Genomic DNA, 23,127 nt, shown 5'->3' with positions numbered 1-23,127 from the left:
ACAGGCTTTGTAATTTTGTTGTCGATTACATTAGGTTAAACTCGCTCCCTTCAATACTACAATCAAACTACAGTTCCTCTCTCTCTCTCTCACCACAATATAAAAAATCAAACAACAGTCTCTCTCCCTCTCAAGCTCTCTGTAGCTCTACATGTCTCTCTCTTCTCTCTTATCTCTTCTGCACAATGTTACAATCCACTCTATCAAGAATTTGTCGCCTGTATTTGAAAGTTCACTGCCAACTTATCATATGTGGCCACATGTATATGTAGTTGCAAGCGTATGCAAAGGAAAGCTACATAATATCAATGAACAACCGCTGCAGCACCTGCATTTTAGTATTTCATAGAGCACCACAATCACTCTTTGGTGTTCAACCTACGCAGACTCAAGCTCATTAAGAAATCCTTTGTGGGTCTCTCACACACAAAGGAACTACACTACTTCCATGATCGCCCTGAGCTTGCAAGACCATCACTCAATCTTGTGTATCACCTTGAGCAGCATGCACAAGTGTCCCCTCTTCTTACAGGAAGCACTCATAGAGCGTCGTAACGGGGTTGGTTGGGTGGGGGGAGCTTTTCACATCCCATCACATATCTCCCTAAGAAAGTTTGCAATTTTATTGTTTTTATATTGTAGGCCCAAAATCGTTTCGGCATGTTCCATCAGATATCTCCCTGATCACTTTGCAAATATTTTGTCACGAAGACATCTTCAGACCACTTGCATCGTCATAAAAAAATCAGCAAGAGGTAGAAGAAATTTTGCGTCAATATGTGATTGTCAAAACTGAAATACCGATATGTTGAATTCCTATACACAAGCATTCAACAGTTTTTTGTAGACAAATAGACCTTCCCAAACCAACCTACACCCTTTTGCACAACCCTATGAGCCTTAAGCCCTGGCCAACCAATGACCAATCATGCACTTAATCAACCACATTATCAATGAGCGAAAGGGAGTGTACATTTGTCAGAACAAAGGGAAACCAAATCCAACAACACCTAAAAGAGTACAATTTTAGGGAAAAGAAGAGAAAACAATTCCATACCCGGTGGCCGTTCATGCCGACTACTTCAAGATCGTGTCCTCCAGCAGCACATCAGCCACACTCGTGGCACCATGCTTCACCACTCACTGCAAGTGAGGTGCAGCGCCATCTACTACACATGATGTTTCGTTGCTGTCTTAGACCAACAAAACACACATGCGCGTGAATCAATCAGCAAGGATGGTGGTACAATGATTTTCTCATGTTAGCAAACAAAGACAGTTATAGTCTGCAGTAATAACTCAACACATGCTTATGAGGTATATATGTTGTCTACCATGCAAGGCCAGGAGCATCGCCTAAGCGGGAGGGTCGTTCGACGGCAATGAGTCACTATTGTAGCGCCCTATACCTAGTTGCGCCTCCCTGCCACTTCACATCTCTCCAGGAACATCATCGCTGCTACATCCAGCAATGAGAGGTTCTCCTGCATGGCGGCAGCGATGGGGACATGGCAATGATTGCACCCTCAGTGGAAAGTGACGTGAGCTAAGGTTAAGCACACTGGCATGGATTCCCTTGAAGAATGATTCGGCGAATAACCAATGAATCAATAAATATGCGGTGCTACTTTGATAATCTATTACTATAGGCAAACAAATAATCGACCAAAAAAAGAGAGTTTCATCTTTTACTGAAATGGTAATTTACTCAAATGCATTTTGATATGGTGTTTTGCAAGCATAGTTAGATGTTTTGAAAGTTCTTTTGACATCTTAGAGTAGTAGTTATTACTATACGGCTATACCATAAAGCACAACGTCACTTTGATTATTCCACAATGTAACACCTCGGATGTAACTTTCCATATTTGTAACTCCAACTCTTGCTATTTTCGGCTATGTGTTATGATATTCCCTCCGTGGTTGGGTTTTCATTTTCGTTTTGCATTTTGTTCATGTCATGCATTGCATATCATGTCATCATGCGCATCTCATTTGCATACGTGTTCGTCTCATGTGTCCGAGCATTTTCCCCGTTGTCCGTTTTGCAATCCGACATTCCCACACGCACCGGCGCACCCCTCTTGTTTCTTTTCGTGAGCGGGTGTTAAACATTCTCAGAATGGACCGAGGTTTGCCAAGTGGCCTTGGTACACCACCGGTAGGCCACCTGTCAAGTTTCGTTCCATTTGGAGGTCGTTTGACGCTCCAATGGTTGACCGGGTAACCGCAAAGGCCTTTTGTGTGTTGCAGCAAAACCCCCTCCAAACAACCCAATAACCCACTTAAGTCACTTCCATGCTCTCGGTCGTTCGATCACGATCGTGTGGGCGAAAACCGTGCCTCATTTGGACTCTCCTAGCTCCCTATGCCTATATAAACACCTCCTCCTCCGAAATTTCGGGTCCAAACCCTAGCCTCTCCCTCCTCCGCGCGCCGGACAAAACTTTCCCCACCGCCGGACACGTCCGCCGCCGCCCTCGCCCAATCCGCCGCCGCCACGTGTCCACCCCCGCCGTGGCCCGGAGAGCCCGGATCGGGCCCTCCCGGCCCATCTCCTCGCGCCGCCGCCCGGGCGCCTCGCCCCGCGCCTCCCGCCGCCTCCGCCGCCGGCCACCGTCTGCCGGTGCCCCGCATCGACCCCAGCGCCGCCCGGCACCGTCCGCCGCGCTTCGGCGTCCACGCCCCCGAGGCCGCGCGTCCGCGCCCCGAGCCCGTCTGCCGCCGACCGCCTCCGACGCCCGTGCCGCGCCTCGCCGCCTCGCCCGAAACTCCGGCCGGCCGCCCTCTCTCAAACTCCGGCGAGCCGCCCGCCTCGATTTCCGTGCCAGATCTAGATCGGAGAAGGTTGACCCCGAATTTTCCTCTAAGTCCTGAAGTTTTTCATAATATGTTGCTCTATTCATCATGGCATATCTCATTACATACTGCTCTGTTTTGCGTGCATGATATATAGAAATGTTCGTCACGAGATGCTCTTCATTTTGTTCCATTGTGCCATGCTTGTTTGAGTTCATCTTGATGCCCAAATCTCTGGTGCAAGAGTGCTATATGATGTTTACTGCTGTTACTTATCAGAACTTGATGTTTTGTTATTTTGTTGCATTTGATGTGTGCATCTTATGGGCATGAGCTCTACAGATGTTTTGATTTATGCCATGCCATCTTCATAAAGATGTATTCCATATATTTTTGTGATCTATATGGTGACTAGCACAAGCATGCAAACTAGGCTTCGTGATGCTTCTGGTTTCAGGGACTTAGAATTTTGCTAAGTCTGTTACTGCTGTTATTTTGTTGCCATGTATCCATGTGTCTACAGTGAGATCCATGCTTATTTTGAGTATGTTCATTAAGGATGTTTTGTAGATATAGTTGTTCTCTATCTATCCATGCCCCTTTTTGCAATTATGGAGTGCCCTAGCATGTCTTAATCTTGCTCTACTTTTGCTATAAAATGTTTCTGGCAGAATGTTAACATGATATTCAATTTTGCCAAGGTTGTTGTAGTTGATCCATACATGCTATGAACTTTCTCTTGCCATGGTTAGTTTTATAAACATTCCATCTTGCTTTAGGTATGCTTGTTTTGTCATGCATTGCTTTGTGATGAGTGAATCAAGCTCACCAAGATGCCTTCATAATTCTGTTAATGCCATGTTCTGTTTTCTGCCAAGTCTGCAACCTGTTAACAAAACTTGCTATGTTTATATGGGTGCCATCATATCTTCTGATCCTTTTTGGCTCATGGTCAGTAAGGGACTTTTGTTCTATGCATTTAGTAGATTCATGCCATGCCTTGTTTTGCTATGTTAAGTTCCTGTAGCATGTTGATTGCTTGCTCTAAACATTGCTACTTGATGCTGTTTCAGCCATGTTCAGTATTTTCTCTGAGTCTGTGAAACTGATATCTTTTGCAGTTTTGCCATGCTTGTTTGAACCTGTTATGTTGTGATCTAGCCGTAGCTCAGTGTTCATCTTTTGTCAAGAATCTCCTGTAGATTACTGCCATATGATTTGTTGTTATGTTGGGGTGCTGTAGCATAGTTACTTGATGTATTCTAAGTGCTATCATGCTGTTAATCGCATAATCGTGTCATTCTTGTTTTGCTTGCCATTTGCAAACCGTGCATCCGTTTCCGGTGATCTTTATATCGATTTCGACCGAAATCATCTCATCTTTCCAGTGGCATACTTGGTTTGCCAAGTTGCTGCCTTGTTCATCCTTTTTCTTCCGGAGCACGCATACGCATCGCATATCATATCTCGCATATCATGCATGTATTGCATCATGTTGTTTGTGCATTTCCCGTGATTGATTGTGGTTCCATTGCTTGTGTTCTTGCTGTGGGTAGAGCCGGGAGACGAGTTCGTGAACGAGGAACCTGTTGAGTACGCGTACGAGGATCAAGCTTTCGACAACTCCGAGAACCTTGCACGCAAGATGACCATACCCTCGAAATCACTTCTATCTTTGCTTTGCTAGTTGTTCGTTCTTTTGCTAAGCTGCGCTACCTACCACTTGCTATATCATGCCTCCCATATTGCCATGTCAAGCCTCTAACCAACCTTTCCTAGCAAACCATTGTTTGGCTAAGTTACCGCTTTTGCTCAGCCCTTCTTATAGTGTTGCTAGTTGCAGGTGAAGTTGAAGTTGGTTCCATGTTGGAACATGGATTATTTTTGGCTTATCACAATATCTCTTATTTAATTAATGCATCTATATATTTGGTAAAGGGTGGAAGGCTCGGCCTTATACCTGGTGTTTTGTTCCACTTTTGCCGCCCTAGTTTCCGTCATACTGGTGTTATGTTCCTTGAGTTTGCGTTCCTTGCGCGGTTGGGTGATTTATGGGACCCCCTTGACAGTTCGCCTTGAATAAAACTCCTCCAGCAAGGCCCAACCTTGGTTTTACCATTTGCCACCTAAGCCTTTTTCCCTTGGGTTTTCGCGAGCCCGAGGGTCATCTTTATTTAAACCCCCGGGCCAGTGTTCCTCTGAGTGCTGGTCCAAACTAGAGCCACTTGCAGCGCCACCTCGGGGAAACTCGAGGGCTGGTTTTAGTTGTACGTAGTGTTCATCCGGTGTGCCCTGAGAACGAGATATGTGCAGCTCCTATCGGGATTTGTCGGCACATCGGGCGGCTTTGCTGGTCTTGTTTTACCATTGTCGAAATGTCTTGTAAACTGGGATTCCGAGACTGATCGGGTCTTCCCGGGAGAAGGTTTATCCTTCGTTGACCGTGAGAGCTTATAATGAGCTAAGTTGGGACACCCCTGCAGGGTATTATCTTTCGAAAGCCGTGCCCACGGTTATGAGGCAGATGAAAATTTGTTAATGTCCGGTTGTAGAGAACTTGACACTTGACTTAATTAAAATACATCAACCGTGTGTGTAGCCGTGATGGTCTCTTCTCGGCGGAGTCCGGGAAGTGAACACGGTTTGAGTTATGCATGAACGTAAGTAGTTTCAGGATCACTTCTTGATCATTTCTAGCTTCGCGACCGTTGCGTTGCTTCTCTTCTCGCTCTCATTTGCGTATGTTACTACCTGTGTGAACTTTTGATTAGTGAAAAATGTAAGATACCATATCATCTGCATGAATTCACATGAGTTGCAACAGGCCAGGTTGCTCCCCTTTAATAGTGAGCATGGTCTGTAGACAGAGAAGAAGATGTCAACAAACAAAGTAATACCAACATGCAGACCTGCTTAGGAAGACGCATTCACCCGAGGGAACAAAAGAACGTCTTGAGAATAAAGAACTCGCATTGTTGAAGCAGATTTCAACCAACAACAGTGAAAAACAGAACAGTTGTAGACACACAATTAATAACTGTTAAACTTGCACATTGTGTAGTAAATAGATGTTATGCTAAGTTTTGTAACTTCCTCTCATTTTATCAACATTACAATCTGACAATATATCTGATAGTACATATATGCTTATATACACAAGCTATGAGGCACAAAACTTCTTAGAAATAATGCAAACGCTATACTCAAAATAATTGAAGCGTGAGTAAAATCTGAGACCTACCTTTAAGGCTGATTTTGGCTCAAAATTACCTGTCTGGACATCACATCCAGCTAGCCTCCAAAATACCACAATGATGATAAATCCACAATGCTTTGCCCCCTAGAGATAACATATATGTTCCCATGTTGTACACACGCTGAAATGCAAAATGTATTGGGTTAGCGTCAACAACAACAAGAAGTTGTTCCTTTCAATTTCCTTACTTCTTCCATCACTACTCACCCTCCCACTCTTGTTCTGAATCCTGCACAAATGGCACACAAGATCAGCCCAAGATGTTCATGCCACCGATCCCATGCCTTTCAACTAAATTGCGCTAGCTCTAGCATGACCACTTCTGCTTTTTCTAAAAGCACCCCACAGATACCTGATCGCACTTTCACAAAGTATAAATTAACAAGACCAGATCATGAATTAATGTATAATGAAAAATTCTTTTGAGTGAGTTTCCCGTGGGCATCTGGTGGTGGTCGAAGGCCATGCACCCAAGGACACGACCATCCTGATGGGCAACTTAAACGCGGCAAGCACCAAGCCAAGGTCCAAAACAATCTTGTCCTTCACATGTGGCACATATAAGCCCCACGAATCCTCACAGTGAGATGTAGGAGGCACCTAGTTGAAGAAGCTGATCTTACCTTGCACCTCACATGGTGGTGGCCGTTGAATTGTTCTACACCCAGTGCCGCACGCACACGCCCCATCACCAACCTGATTTCTTCCCTCATGTTCGTGTTCCCATGTAGGATGTGAAAAGCATGATGCCCGCCTTCCTCTCCCTGCTCCTCGTCGTCTCAGGCACGAGGCCCGCCTTCATCTCCCTATCTCATCATTTCAGGCATGAGGCCCACCGTCCTCTCCTTTCTTGTTCTTGAGGCAGGTGGCAGTCCCTTCGATGCAAAGTGATGGAACTTGATCTTGTCTTCGCCATGCTTTTAGGGGATCGGAATCTCATCAGACTTCTAACAACGATCCTCTTTGAAAAGAAATATGTTAATAGATATTGGAACAAAGCTTTGACAACATGAGGTTTGTTATCCTGCACCAATCTTTGAAATGAATAAATGTTAGCAATTATACGAACACCGGAAGATCAACAACACTACTGGTCTCTCCATCACATACATCGATAAATTCTAGTCTCTAACAATCTAGAATAGCAGCGCTCTATGGTACACGATAATTAACAGTTTAACACTACTCAATAAAACATAAAACTTGGTAGTGATTATGAATGTACGAAAGAATGACTCTTTGCCAAATAGTAAAGATGAGAGAAGTAACACAAGACAGTGAAACTTGCACAGTAATACTTCACCATGGTTTTGACTAACCCTGAATATCAGGTGAATCATGTTTCCAATCGTTTTCAATCTAGACAGAGTGGACTTTGTCTTAACACCCGCTTTAGCTTCACAACGAAATTCCTGAATATGTAGGAATAAAACAACAAAGCTCAGTACTTTGCAAAAACCATGAAAATCTATAGAAAGTCCATTGTGTTCAACTGAAAAATAACACATCAGTATAGAAAGAACTATATGTTTGATAATAACTAATCCAAAAGAAACCCGAGTGCATTCAATTGGAAAAAAGAATGAAATAGAAAAACTATTAACTTCTTTGATTAGTAGAGAAGCACTATAGAAAAACTATTAACTATCAATATTTAAATAAGCTTTTTGGATATTTGAGACATGATATTCAGTACAGAGAGGTGGACATGGCTGAGGTGATGACGCAGGTGGCTTTCGTATCACCGTTTCTTACATAACTCAGTAGTGAAGCATTATCATCAGTCCAGAGAGGCGGACATGGCCAAGTCAAGGTCGTGTCTGTCTCACTGTCGCGGGCTCACGGTCGTCTCCAACTACAAGAACAACAAACAACACATCAATTCACATTACTACTTTGCTTGTCAAATTACTGGGTCCTGATATTTTCAGTTAGCAGTTCAGTGGATAGGCTGCCAAGGTCTACTCAATCTAAAGTTTACCAACATTAGAGGAAATGCATATAACAAAGGAAAGGAGAAGGCATTGGCATCACAAACAAATATGTGCTAATACAACAAATAATATGAGCTAAAACTGATAAAACAGAGTAAAGGAGTAGGCATTTGCATCACGAACCTTCTCTGATATAGAACGTTGTGTGATGTAGAAGTTGATGTCAAAGTCAGCTCCCCCAAGCCACCACCAGCGCTAAGGCCCGCTGCAGCCCGATCTCGGGCATCTGAAGCACATCTCGCCACAGCGCCTACGCCTCCCGTGCACCTCCTCCTTCCTGCTCGCCCCACCAGGGAGGACGCCACATGCGAGCCGCCGTCACCGTGTGACCCAGCCGCCAGCCAGCCTCCGGCAAGCGTTGCCGCGTCGGTGAGCCCCTCCCCGGTCCCTTCCTCTTGCCCTCCCATATCCTCCTCTGATTCCTAGCCGCACCTCTGATGCAGGACGCGGCTGCCACTCACTACTAGGAAAAGGGCTATAGATGGAATGGCCACTAATGACGCACCAGACATGTGGTGCGCCATTGCTATAAAGCAGTGGCGCACCATGTGCTGGTGCGCCATTAGTGTGCAAGACACTAATGGCACACCACACACGGTGCGCCATTAGTAACAATTTTTTTTCCAAACATACTAATGGCGCACCAGGGCACAGTGCGCCATTACTAGTTCTAATTAGTAATGGCGCACCAGCCACATAGTGCGCCACTACTATATTTTTTATTTTTTTGCAAAACTACTAATGGCGCACCACCAGCAGGTGCGCCATTAGTAACCAGGGTTACTAATGGCGCATTGGGTGGTGGTGCGCCATTAGTAACCTGGGACGAGCTAGATATTTTGGACAGCCACACCTACCCACTCACTTTCCCCACTTCATTCTCTTCACCTCTTCCTTCAAGCTTGTCTCGGCTGCCTCCTCCTCCTCACCTCATTTGCTCCATAAATTCATCCAAATTAAGTGGTTAAATTACCTTTTTTTGATAGGTAAGTAAGGGGGAAGCTATCTTTATGTTGTTCTCCCTCTCGAACAACGTGCACATGCACTTTTTATGGCCTAGCTAGATCTATTTATGTTAGTGGTGTTGCATATGTTTGTGGTGTTGCATATATGTTTGTGTTTGCAGGTACCGGTATTTGAAATGCGATAGTTGCCAATATTTTGCCGGAATGTTGATTCATTTCCGTTTCGGTGAGAATTTTGGCACTATGCATTCTTTTTGGTCCTATTTTTAGGGAAAGTCATGCCAAATTTTTCTTGGTTCTAAAATATCGTTTTGCTCTACCCCGCAGGCGACCATGGTCCACACGATGAACGAAGGCATCGTGAATAGGTTTTTGAGCTCCGTGAAGGCCGAGATGCTTGAAAAGAACGAGACGGAGATAAGATGTCCGTGTCGAAGATGCAAGCTGAAGAGCCTTATTGCGGACCCGGATTCCGGGCAGGTGCGGGACCACCTGCTCTTGCGTGGTTTCATGGATGGCTATCGGTGGCAAGGTGATGAAGATGACTATGAAGTCGTCCATGGGGTCGGGCAAGAAATGAGGATGGGCAGCAAGACAACCACCGCGGCTCGGGCGGGCGAGAAGACGAAGAATCTCCAGGACATGATCACGACGGTGATGCTGTACACAGTCATCATGTAGAAGATGCCGGACATGATGATGAGGAAGATGCGGGAGCAGACGAAGGGCATGATCATGAAGATGAAGATGCCGGCGGAGCAGACGACGATGGACCATCGATGGGCTGGGTGCAGGACCCTCATATTCAAGAGCTGCTTCTCAAGCAGACGGATAACGCAAGAGCTGCCGCCCGAGAGAAAGCCAAGCTGGATCAACTGGAGATAGACGCGGTTACTCCATTGTATGAAGGATGCAGGCCCGAGGATACCCGCCTGAAAGTAACGCTCATGGCTCTGGAGATGAAGGTAAAACACAAAATGACCGACGCATGCTTCGACGAGAACATGTCATTCTGGCACGAACGTCTTCCCAAGGGGAACAAGTGCCCGACCAGTTTCGAGGAGGCGAAGAAAATCGTGTGTCCTCTGGATTTACCGCACGTGAAATACCATGTGTGCATGAACAATTGCATCATTTATCGGGACGAGCACGCGGAGTCTACCATATGTCCGGTGTGCGGCGTCACTCGATACAAGAAGAGGAAGAAAGCTCCTCGAAAAGTGGTGTGGTACTTTCCGATCACTCCTCGTCTGCAGCGGTATTTCGCGGACCCTAAGGTAGCAAAGCTCCTGCGTTGGCACGCGGATAGGGAGGAGAAGAAGCGAGAAGATGACGCAAATGATCCGGAGATAAATAAAAAAGACAAGATGCTGAGTCACCCTAAGGATGGGAGCCAGTGGCAAGCGTTGAACTTCGAACACCCAGAATTTGGGAACGATCCAAGGAACATCGTGCTGGGCGCGAGCACCGATGGAGTCAATCCGTTTGGCAGCCAGAGAAGCACACATAGCACCTGGCCTGTGTTTGTGTGGATGTACAACCTTCCCCCTGGTTGTGCATGAAGAGGAAGTACATTCACATGAGTATGCTAATTGAAGGGCCGAAACAACCAGGGAACGACATCAATCTGTATCTGGGGCTGCTGAAAGAGGAGCTAGACACGCTGTGGAAAACGCCAGCCAATACGTGGGACGCCGCAGAGAAAGAATATTTCCCTATGAGAGCCGCACTGCTCACGACGGTGCACGACTATCTCAGTTTCGGATATCTCGCGGGGCAGGTGGTCCACGGATTTTCTGGATGCGTCAGGTGCATGGATGACACAACGTATCGCCAGCTAGATAGAGATCCCGGGTCTTCGAAAACCGTGTTCATGGGACATCGAAGGTGGCTTCGCGACGATGACCCGTGGAGGAAACGCAAGGATCTGTTCGATGGTGAAACCGAACCCCGAAGACGCCCGCGTACGAGGAGCGGCGAGGAAATAGACGAGCTGTTGAAAAATTGGAAAGATTGCCCACTGCCGGGAAAGAAGCAAAAGGCGCCAGAGCCGGGAAAGAAGCGAAAGGCGCCAGAGCCACTGCTGAAGGTATGGAAAACGAGGTCTGTTTTCTGGGACTTGCCGTACTGGAAGATCCACCGTGTGCCTCACAGCCTTGATGTCATGCATATCACGAAGAACGTGTGCGAGAGTCTGCTTGGTACCCTGCTCAACATGCCAGAGAGGACCAAAGATGGGCCGAAAGCAAGGGCAGACTTGAAATCAATGGGCATCAGGGAGGAGCTTCACGCTAATGATGATGATGATGATGAGGCGAAGCAGGACACGGAAAGTCGTCGCAAAGGCAAAAAGGCCAAGAAGACCGGAAATGACTTCCCTCCCGCGTGCTTCACTCTAAGTCAGGAGGAGATCGATCAGTTTTTCACCTGCCTCGTAGGAGTAAAACTTCCTTACGGTTACGCGGGGAAGATAAGCAGATACCTAGACTCAGCGAAGCAGAAGTTCAGCGGGATGAAGTCTCACGACTGTCACGTGCTGATGACGCAGATACTTCCAGTTGCAATCCGTGGGATCATGGACGCGCACGTCCGTGAAACGCTATTTGGCCTATGCAACTTTTTCGACGTCATCTCTCGGAAGTCGGTTGGCGTGAGGCAACTCAGAAGGCTACAGGAAGAGATCGTGGTGATACTATGCGAGCTTGAGATGTACTTCCCTCCCGCATTCTTCGACGTTATGGTGCATCTGCTGGTCCATATCGTGGAGGATATCATCCAACTCGGGCCGACGTTCCTGCACAGCATGATGCCGTTCGAAAGGATGAATGGTGTCATCAAAGGATACGTTCGCAACATGTCACGTCCAGAGGGAAGCATAGCCAGGGGCTTTCTGACCGAAGAGTGCATCTCCTACTGCACGAATTATCTAGGCATCGAGAACCCCGTTGGTCTGCCCGTCAACAGGCACCTCGGCAGGCTCGCTGGATGGGGTCACCGTGAGGGTCGCCGCGAAATGCATGTCGACTTCGATGGTCGACTCGCCGACTTTGAAAGAGCAAACCTAGTCGCGCTACAACACATAGACGTGGTCGATCCTTGGGTGGTACAGCACAAAACGTTTATTGAGAAGACGTACAATGACCGAGGCCAACAGAGGACGGACGGAGATATAATCAAAGAGCACAACTCATGTTTCACGCGTTGGTTCAAGCAGAAGCTTCTGTCGTACCCTTTACATGAGGATTCTTCCGCGGAAGAACAACTCATATTCGCCTTGTCACAGGGCGCCGAGCACAACCTGATGACGTATGAGGCGTACGATATCAACGGCTACACATTCTACACCGAGGACAAGGACATGAAGAGCGATGGTTATCAGAACTCCGGGGTAACGATGGAATCCTACACCGGTAACGACAAGGACAGATACTACGGAAGGATCGAGGAGATCTGGGAGCTGAGCTACGCTGGAGAGAAGGTCCCGATGTTCCGTGTCAGATGGGCCAAGAGCGTCATAAAAGAAGACCGGTATTTCACCACCATGGTTATACCCGAAGCCAAATCCAAGACCGCAGGCGCGAACGTCACCGCGAAAAATGAGCCATGGGTACTGGCTTCCCAAGTGGACCAATGCTTCTTCATTACCGACCCGTCAAAGCCCAGTCGTGTTGTCGTGAGGAGAGGCAAAAGGAAGATCATCGGAATGGATGGAGTTGCCAATGAGCAAGACTTCGACAAGTACGGCGACCCGAAGATGGAACATGACGACGACGATGAAGTATCAGCATACACCACAAGAAGAAGTTGGACCACCCTACCTAAAGGACGTCCGTTCAAGAGAAGAACTCCATTTATGAAAAATAAGGGCAAGAAGATTGTGAACAGATAGCTAGCTAAGAACTCCATTTCTCGATTGTGTTTCGACATATTGAAATGATATTTCTTCTGTTCTAGTGTCCTCATGAATATTTATTTAATATGAAAAAATATTGAATATTCATGAGGTCGACACTCGATATCGATCCCCCTTCATCTCGATCGCTATCCCCCCTCGCCAGATCCCCCTCGCCGCCGAGCACCCCCACCCTCCCCCGCTCCGCCGCCGCCGCCGACCCCCCGCACCCTTCCCCGCTCCACCGCCGCCGAGCACCCACCACACCCTCCCCCGCTCCACCGCCGCCGCCGACCCCCCGCACCCTCCCCGCTCCACCGCAGCCGCTGACCCCCCGCACCCTCCCCGCTCCACCGCCGCCGCCGACCCCCCGCACCCTCCCCTGTCTCCTCGCTCGGTTCCCCCTCCCTCCCCCCCCCGAGAGCCATTGCTATACAAAAAAAAGATTACTAATGGCGCACCTCTCTGGGGTGCGCCATTGCTATTCAAAAAAAAGATTACTAATGGCGCACCTCTCCGGAATGCGCCATTGCTATACAAAAAAAATATCTAATGTCGCACCGCTCGGGGGTGCGCCATTGCTAACCCTTCCCCCCCACTAAAATCCCCAGTCCTTTCTATCTTCCCCATGTCTCTCACCCACCCACTGCCCCGACTCGTACTGCGCCGCCGCGGCCCCCGCCGCATCCCCCGCTCCGACCCTCGCGCTCCAGCCGTAGTCTTCAGTCTTCACCGGCGGCGACGAGCCCTTTCGCCCCCACCATCTCCGCCTCTTCTTCCTCAGGGAAGCAGAGCCGAAGCGGAAGCAGAGCCGAACTCGCCGCTGTAGACGTGCTCGCCCGCCCCTAGTAGACGTGCTCGTCGGGGCCTCTCCTCCGACGTCACCGGTGAGCCACCACGCCCTGCCCTCTCCCTCTCTGCTCCTTCCTCCTTGCCCTCTCCCTCTCTGCTCGATCCCCTCTCTTCTCTGTCTCCACCTTCTGTTCTTGCCTGTGAGGTGTTTGATTAAATGTCAATTCAAACGATTGATGTAGCCGCGTCCACCGGAGCACCACAACTGCGTCTGCGACCTCATCTCTGCTCCGCCGCCGTCTACGACCTCGTCTGCGACCGCGTCCACCGAGGTGAGTTCTTCCATGGATCATTTTTGTTTCTTCAGTGAACTGGTTGCAGGACCTTGACTACACGCAAATTTGGGCCTGCTGTGTGTTTGTGCTCTGTTTCTTCAGCGTTTTGCAGTGTATAGCTACGGATTTTTCTCACTGTAATACATCAAATGGTCCATATCGGTGCTAAACTGCTAATGTCTGTCAGGCTTGGCTCACTTATGTTGATAGCGTATGATTGCTCTGCTCAGTATCAAGTTAACAAGACTAGTTTATCCTCACACAAAGTCTGCCAATCTTTATAATCCCTAGTTGCAAGGGGACAAGTTACTGAACCAGCAGTAGATGTGCATATGCCATAGAACTTCTACTGTCCTACTCCTACATGCTCTTTATGTAGCTACAGCCTACAGTCAGCACTATTCTACTGTTGAAATCTTGCTGCCACTTTTAAATCTGTAATACTCATTGGTACCCCAGTTATCTGCTTGCTGTATTAGTAGCTTAGAAAATAAAACCATCCACTATTTTTTTAACCTTTCCCCAGTGTTACTTTTTGTTTACATAAACTGTATGCATGTTGAATTATATACCATGACCAAGTTTTTGGGTGACAGCTGGTTTGACTATTTGTTTTAGAGTTCTGTGTTTCTGGTACCTACGATTTTAGTGCAATACTTTTTTGGTCTGTACTTGCTGGTTAAAGGTGGTTGATGGACAAACAATTAAATCCAATCAATTTTCTCCAGCACTTTTTGGTCTGTACTTGCTGGTAATTAAAGGTGGTTGATGGACAAACAATTAATTTTTTGGTCTGTATCATAGCGAAGAAGTTTCAGTAGCCAAGACATGAAGCGGAGAGTATTCATATAAAAAATTAGAGTAGATGGAGCTTCTTTCTTTTAATTCAAACAAACTACTACTATTGATTGTTGTGGTTGCTCAACAAGTTATCTCTCATTTAGAGTAGATGGAGCTTCTTTCTTTTTCATCTCGTTTAATAAGTGGCTAATCATTTGCTATCACTTGGCAAAAATGAAAAGAAAGGAAAGAATCGTTGTTTGTAGGCAATGTGATGTGATTTCAATGTGATGTTGACAGTAGTTAATTAAACCTGCTGCTGCTGCTGTTATGCCTGTATTCACTGCAGCTGCTGCTGTACTTGTGATCTACATATGCTTGTGTGGTTGTGTTTGTGCCCATACAACTGAAGATCTGAAATCTTTTTTGTTTAAAGTACCAGCCAATTTTCTAGGTTATGCATTCTGAAAATCTTGTGTCATTTGGTTCAGCAAATGATCTTGTCTTTGTCAATGGCTCACTGCAAAAAAGAAAACTTCTTCTTTCATTTGTCACTGCTAAGAAAGATACACTGGAAAAAGGTTCTCCTTATATTATGCTTTCTTCCGTTTATCAACAACGGAAAAGATAGGACTGAAGTGCCCTTAATTTGGAGATTTATGTATCTAGAGTGTGCAGAATTCTTTTCAGGTGTTGCAGTATGGATTTTAGTATGAGTCGTGTGTTGAACTATGTAGTGCCTCTACACTTGAACTGTATGTTGAGCTGCTAACACTGAGTAGTTTTGAGCTGTTTTACGTCGAATATGAGTTTTCCGAACTGTTTTACCTCTTAGCTTCCGATTCTATAGTCCTGGAATCTGTTAGATAAGTTGGAAAGAACTGGAATGTAGATCTGGAATGTTTCTTAGCCTGCAAGTACAAGTGAACAACTTGCTGCTATTAGATCTGGAATGGAAGCTCACATAAGTTGAGCTGCTTTTTGTCCATATGAAAGCAGAGGACCATATGGTCTATGGCCTTTTCATCCATATGAAAGTAGAGGCACATTGTGGTGCTAGTTTGCTGGGTTTTGTCTCCGACCATCGTGTCGTGATGATTTTGCAGGTACCCCGAGAGGCCCTTGAGTTTGCCGGAATGTCGATTAACTTCCGTTCCGGCAAATTCGGGTACTCCATATGTCCTATTTTCAGCAAAGGTCATGCTGAAATTTTCCGTGAATTTTAGCATGACTTTGCTAAAAATAGGACATATGGGGTACTTGCGACTAATGCATGGGCCGGGGTATCTTAGTACTTAATTAAGTAGGATCAACTGCCTCTTGTGTTATACATATAGAAGTGTGATATGTTTACTGTCTCTTGGTGTTTGTCCTTAATTAAGTAGGGTATATTATTAGAAGATACCCATATATATCAGTCAACCTAGGGTGCCTCGGCATCGATAAACCCTAAATGATGAAAACTTAACTTAGCATTTAGGGTGCCTCGGCGTCGACAAACCCTAAATGATAAAACCTTGGCTTTTAGGGTGCCTCGGTGTCGATGAGAACCTAAATGATGTACGCTTAGGCTTTTAGGGTGCCTCGGCGTCGACAAACCCTAAATGATAAAAGCTTAGCTTTTAGGATGCCTCGGTGTCGACAAACCCTAAATGATGAGACCATGATCTTGTTCCTTGACAATAACCAACTTTTTGACCAAACTTTTTTCCTATTTAGAGCGAAACATGGCCCACAACGATGAGGCCGGCGGTTCGGGCGGCAAGCAATTCTGGGAGCTGTCCCAGGAGATGGAGGAAGAACCTCACCGCTATGAGGACGCCGCCGCGGAAGACACCGATCCTGACTACACAACCCCTAGTGGCGTCGGGGATGACACCACTGATGGTGCCGCCGAGGATGCCACCACTGATGATGGCGGCGCACGCACAGATGGCAGCCAACCGAAGAGGCAACGGAAGGACCGGCGCCCGAACGTGCTCGGCACCGTCAAGGAGGAATTTACTGAAGTGAACTCCGACGGGCATCCAACGGCGCCCAAACATGTAGTCAAGGGGTACTCGGTTCAGCTCGGGTGCATTCTCCGGAGCACCGTCTCGATCAACACCGAGAACCTAAGGCATAAGGACCGAGGGAATTTGCGCAGCCTCCTCTTCACGAAGCTGCACGAACGATACAAGTTCCCCGCTGAGTTTGCAAACACACGCCTCTCAGGGAATAAAGTGAACAGTGCCGCCCTCACGAGGATGAGCACGGCCCTGTCTACATGGAGAAGCACGGTGAAGGCAATGATTGAAAAAGGTGATAGTTATGAGAAGATCAAGGCGAAATATCCTTTGATGAGCGAAGATGACTACAAGGAGTTCAAGATCAAGTGCGAGAGCAGCGCAACCTCCGAATCAAGTCAGTGGGGGAAAGAAATGCGGGAGTTGAACTTAGGGGTCCACCAACTCGGTCCCGGCGGTTACAGAGTGGCGGAGCCTATATGGGACAAGGAGGACGCGGAGCGTGCCGAGCAAGGCCTACCGCCCCGCTTCGAGAAATTACGTGACAAGCAGACCAGGAACTTTGTCAGGGCCCGGTACAAGGAGGACCCGGTAACAAAGGAGCTTACCACGGATCCGAAGACCAGGGCGCTTGAGCTTGTTCTGGTAAGGAATACACCCCCGCGTAATTAGCTCCATATGGTTGCATTCTAATTAATGAAGCCAAATTTCTAAATGGTTCACATTCCTTCCGCAGGAGGCTGAAAGCAGTAGCGCGGGGTCGTCTCAGAGCTCCCCTTTTGACACCCCTTTAAATAGGGCGTTGAACGTAATGAAAAACAAGGATAAGCTCAGTAAGCCGTCGTCAGCTGGTCGTGTGGCCGGCAAAGGCTTGTCCACAAAATGGTCGTCATACTATACCGCTGGTGGGCGAAAGGAGAAAAAGACCAGCTCGGAAAGCCAGTCGCGCGAGGTTCAAGAACTCAAGGCACAAGTGGCGCGGATTCCGGAGATTGTCCAAGAGCAAGTGCAACAACAACTGGGAACGACGCTCACCGCCATTGTGCCTACCTTGATTCAGGGGCTGACGACGTGGATTGCGGGCGGCCAACAGGGGCCTCCCCCGGTTCCCAGCTTCACGGCCAGCAACTCGCACAACGCGCAGGCGGCGCCATTGGTGTCTCCGGCGGAGGCGGTATTCGTGTCTCCGGCGCCGGCACGGGCATTGGAGCTTAATGCACCCGGGTGTACGCCGGCCGGCACCTCGCCAGCAAGCGGCCCCTCCGTCAGTTGCACGCGCACGCCCGCCGTTGGCGGTGCCTCGACATTAGCCGAGCTCGACGGCATCACGGTAACTAAGCCTCTCGGCCGATGACTTCATCTCCTTGCCTTTGACTGGGCATCCCTGACGCCCTACATGTTTTCGCAGGGCGCCACCGATGTTCCTTGCACTCTCCTGCACTTCGTGGGCGGCGAGTTGGTCGATGTCGCCAAGGGCAGAATCGTTCAACCGGGCAACCGCGTGTTCCACGGTAATCCGATGCCACCCACCTTGTATAGGGTTGAACTGGTTCGGGTGCTGCCAGGCTGCGACGAGTTGTTACCTCCGATTCGGCCCGCTGGGGCCGACGAAGATGATCTGATGACCCTCAGCGCCTGCATAAGCTGGCCCCTACTTTGGCCGAAGAGCCAGATTCGTTTGGGGGCGGGGGACACCACCCCACAGACAAGACCGCCAGTCGTGCCAGCGCCAAGCCATGGCAAGAACGCCGCAACGCTACCGGACATGCCGGACATCCCTATGGCACAGGATCTGGACATGCATATGGCACAGGATCCGGACGACGACGACAACGACGGCGGTACATTTTCCAACGTCGATAAGTACTTTGCCGAACATGGGTACGGTGACGAGTTCTGCGGGCCTCCTTCTCAAGAACCCAACCCTGAAAAAGACGACCGCAATCTAGCTGGTACGGCGGAGAAACCCAATTGCAACAGGCGTCGTCTGGCGTTCAGTTCTCAGGAGACGCCTCCAGCTGCCGCCTTCACCGAGCCTCAGATAGCTGAGGTGCCAAATATTATCAGCCCCAACACGCTCAAGAAGGCGGTCTGTGAGCAGAACTCGATCCCATTACAGCAGATCAGGAAGAAGGGACGGAAACGAAAGACTAACAAGGGCGCCAGTGCGAGCCAGCCGGCACCGAGTACGATCCGTGCTCAGGACGGGCCACCTTCACCTAAGGATATCTCGAGGAGGGTGCATGTGGCGGGTAGGCCGATGCTACCGACAAATATGCTCAATGCTGCAACCGGTGCTATGCGGAGTCTCCATGACAGTGTTCTTTCTTTGGAGAAGCGGCGTCTCAGAGAGAATGATGTGGCATACCCGGTTTTCGTGGCCAAGGTGCCAGAGGGCAAGGGCTTTGTGGATAGCGCCGTCGGGGGTACGATCGTCCTGCGGTTTGATGACATCTTTGCTATGCTTAACCTTCATCCGCTGCACTACACCTTCGTTCGGCTGTTTTCGCTGAGTATGGAGATGCGGATCATTAGAGACAAGACCCCGGACATTGTGATAGTCGACCCCTTCTACATGCGTGCCAAGATCTTGGGCAGCGCTGGGGACCGGCAAGTCGCGAGTTCACACCTCGAAGGCGTCATTCTGGCAAACCCAGATAAGGATAACTTCCTCGTGCCTTACTTTCCCGAGTAAGTCATCTCCTAACCGCCCCGTAACATATGATTTCTTAGATTTCGATCGTTCTTTTTTTTCTAACATTCCGTGTTCTGTGCAGTGACACACATTGCACACTCATCCTCTTAAGCCCGAAATATTCCATGGCCACGTATTTCGACCCGGACCGTGACTCCAAGATAGACTACACAAATATCAAGAAAGTTCTTGATGATGCTCTCCCCGGCTACGCCGCATCTGGAGGCACCTTTAAGAGGCCAGTTCGTAGGTACGGCAGGCACGTGTTCACCCACAATACGACGTTCCCCTGCGTCAAGCAGCCGCCTGGCGGTCAGAAGGATGCCTACTACGCCCTCCATCACATGCGGGCGATCGTGCGGGACCATAATCACCTTCTGCTACCAAATAATCTCAAAGATTGGGCCGCAAGCTTGGCGGCAATCCAGGACGCGGACATCCGACAAGAATTCTTTCGCATCCAGTCGGAGTTTGCAGAAATCATCCATCAAGATGTCCTTCGTACCTCGGGGCAGTTCTACCTCAAATTTCAACCGTCCAACAGTGAGATAGACACAACGCTACAAATGCAGGCTGACAACGCCCGCGACTTCATGACCATCACGACAGACGGCGGCTTCATCCACGCTCCGGTCCCATGAGTCGAGTCGAAAGTAGTGATGCTATGTGTAGTTCTGAAACATTGATTAGCTCATGTTGTAATTAAACTTTAATGAACTTGTATGTCTCTTTGGTTTGGACAGTCGTTCAACTTAGATGTAATCGATGCTATTTATTAGTAGGACCATGAATCGTGCTATTAATGTCTTGCTTTTCTCTTCCGATCCTTTTGTTGCATACTTATATATTGCTTATGTATTGTCTGTTGTTTGGCTAGTGCATAGAGATGCCGTCGTATGTCGTGTACAAGGGTAAGGTTCCCGGAGTCTACGACGACTGGGAGGAGTGTCGGAGACAGGTTCACCGTTTCAGCGGTAACAGTTACAAAGGGTACACCACTAGGGCGGAGGCGGAATCTAGATACGCGCGCTATCTAGCGGGAGAGAGGAGGGAGCGTTGGAGGAACTGGATGAAGACCAGTTTCATCGCGATGATGCTCATCGTGATGACCGCAGCTCTCTTCTATGTGATGGTAGTTTAGATGATCGATATCGACTTGTAATGTGAAGACAAACTCGCTACTCGCGGTCTCGAGACTTGTAATGTTCTATCTTTGTTCGGTCTTTTGAATTCGGAGACTAATATGATGAATTGTATTCGGAGACTAATCTTCTATTGTATTCGATGAATCTGTTGCTGCTGTGTGGTGCTGCTTATATTATGTCCAATAATATATTTTGTAATCTGTGCAAAAATCAGAAAAGAAAAAAATCCCTAATATACATACTAATGGCGCATCACCCCAACGTGCGCCATTAGTATGCCAAAGGATACTAATGGCGCATCACACCGCAGTGCGCCATTAGTATGCCAAAGGATACTAATGGCGCATCACCCTGCGGTGCGCCATTAGTATGGCTAGGCACATGGGTAAATATGGCCCTCTAGGAGGCATACTAATGGCGCACCGTGGCCTATACTAATGGCGCACTGCCTGGTGCGTCATTAGTATACCAGATACTAATGGCGCACCAGTGGTGCGCCATTAGTAAAAAATACTAGTGGCGTGGTACTAGTGGCGCACCAGTAGTGCGCCATTAGTAGGCAAAACTGGTGCGCCACTAGTAGGCCTTTTCCTAGTAGTGACTGGACCTCCGATGTGCGCGAGTGCCTCAAACCGCCCCTGTCCAGATCGTCGTCGGCCCTATGTAGCCCGACTGGGGATCGCCACCAGCCCCGCCCACGTCGACCGATCTGCGTCACGGAGTGGAGGGACGCCGTTAGCAGGAGGAAGGGGAAAAGAATGGCGTGAAGCTGCAATTAGGGGAGGAGGGGAGATCAGCGGCGGCGGCGGCTAGGGTTATCGGGAAGGAGACCTGCGTCTTCGTAGGTTATTCGCTGTGACAAGCATGGGACTGAAAATAGGTGTGAGGCAAAAATAAACCGATGGAAGTGGCGGTGGTGGTGGGAGGCTGGACGAAAAAAAACCAGACGAAAGTGGTAGGACTATTCAACCAACTCATCCATTAGGAGTAGAGATTAGGCTTGAAACCATGAAAAACACTAAATCTGGAAGGGCCACAATGTATACTGTATTCCACTAATGCATGAAAAACACAATGCTCTTCTTTTTTTATCTTTACCGGATGTATTCAAAACCATATATAAAAAAATCAGCAGCACAAGGAATAATTTTTGTATTTTCTTCTTAAAGCATGACAATTGGCCTAGCTAGGCTGGGATATGTGTGCTACATCAAATGTATTGTCTTAATATTTTGTTGTACAAGAGCATTGGGCAGACAAACTTACATGTGCTGCATATCCAAGCACAGCTGCTGACCACTGAAGCTCCTTGTGGCTGTAAGTCCGCTTCTTTGTCCTGGGCTTTCCAATTTGCCAACCAAAAAATGTCAAGGGTCCAATGCTGCTTACATGTGCTTTGTCCTTGATAACGGTGAGCAAATGTGTTCCATTTCCATTCTCTTCCGTAAGTGCCCCATTCTCTTCCGAAGGTGTTCGACACACTCCTGAAAATGTGGTGTAATTTCATCATAAATGGCTACAGGAAGCAGGAAGTTCTACAAGGATCGATTGAAGTTGTACATCATGTGGTGTAATTTGCCAACCAAAAAAGAATCATATGACAAAATGATTGTTATTGCTTATATGGGCCTATGGGGCACACACGCTAAAATCATGCACATTATATCAGACACTGTTGCTCAGGGGAGGCACATGGATACTGAATTCTCACCATTGGTACGGGAATGGTGGTTTTGTGCAACCGGCAGGTCACGGAAGACCCTGACAGGGTACAGGGCGGCGACCTGGGCTACCATGGACTGCTGCCTCGTCCTGAGCAGCCTCTGCAAATCCCCAAGCCGCGCCCTCTCCACGGATAATCCCTCCTTGGCATCCTGCAATCTGCAGATGATATTGGACCAAACGCAGGCAGCCACAATAGCCAAAGCATTCCAGTCTCGCGTTGAGAGGAAGAAACGGGCGGGCAGGCAGGTACCTGCACTTGCCGGTGCGCGGCGGCGAGGGCCCTGGAGAGCGGCAGCACCCGCTCGACCTGCGCCTGCATCTGCTCCTTGCGGCGCTCGACGCCCTCGGCGGCCCTCCGCCTGGCGACGAGGAGCTCGTCCGCGCGCGCCCGCCGCCGCTCGAGCCGCCGCCTCAGCTCGTCCAGCGCCGCGCCCTGCCGCACCGACTCCCTCCTCACCTGCTCGAGCGCGGCCTCGAGGCGGCGCGCCAGGTGTGCCCGTTCCTCCGGCGATGTAGAGGAGGGTGGTGGTGGCTGAGCGGGTGATAGTGGAAGGCAGGGGGCGGCGGCGGCGGAGCGGGGAGATTGGGGCGGCGCTGCATCGCTAGACGAGGGAGATAGGGCGGCCGCATCGGGTGGATCGAGAGACGGATGGTGGCATATGTTTTTTTTTTGGTTATGCACAGGGTGGTGGGAGGTGGGCGAAAAATAACCGACGAAAAAAAACCGGACGAAAATGATGGGA

The 23,127-nt window shown here is 48.6% G+C and overlaps 1 protein-coding gene across 1 annotated transcript; it reads right to left on the bottom strand.

Moving 5' to 3' along the window:
• Positions 1 to 203: 203 nt before the first annotated feature.
• On the bottom strand, positions 204 to 23,003 carry LOC123052906 (uncharacterized). Its single transcript, XM_044476268.1, has 5 exons — positions 22,635 to 23,003; positions 22,371 to 22,533; positions 21,926 to 22,143; positions 5,551 to 7,910; positions 204 to 1,189 (listed from the first exon to the last, which is right to left on the bottom strand). Exons 1-4 carry the CDS (start codon positions 22,701 to 22,703, stop codon positions 7,881 to 7,883), a joined length of 480 nt encoding a protein of 159 aa, XP_044332203.1. The 5' UTR covers positions 22,704 to 23,003; the 3' UTR covers positions 204 to 1,189; positions 5,551 to 7,880.
• Between the last annotated feature and the right edge of the window lie 124 nt (positions 23,004 to 23,127).

The sequence above is a fragment of the Triticum aestivum genome, chromosome 2D (genome assembly GCF_018294505.1).
Source record: "Triticum aestivum cultivar Chinese Spring chromosome 2D, IWGSC CS RefSeq v2.1, whole genome shotgun sequence".
Taxonomy (NCBI): domain Eukaryota; kingdom Viridiplantae; phylum Streptophyta; class Magnoliopsida; order Poales; family Poaceae; genus Triticum; species Triticum aestivum.
The sequence above is the reverse complement of the archived record's forward strand: the minus strand, read 5'-3'. Positions and strand labels throughout refer to the sequence as shown.

Excerpts from the sequence above, each read along its gene's own strand:
- LOC123052906 (XM_044476268.1), bottom strand. The coding sequence starts at position 22,703 with ATGCAGGCGCAGGTCGAGCGGGTGCTGCCGCTCTCCAGGGCCCTCGCC. Across the intron at positions 22,534-22,634 it reads CCGCGCACCGGCAAGTGCAG|GATGCCAAGGAGGGATTATC; the intron begins GTACCTGCCTGC and ends TGCAGATTGCAG. Across the intron at positions 22,144-22,370 it reads CCACCATTCCCGTACCAATG|GAGTGTGTCGAACACCTTCG; the intron begins GTGAGAATTCAG and ends CCACATTTTCAG.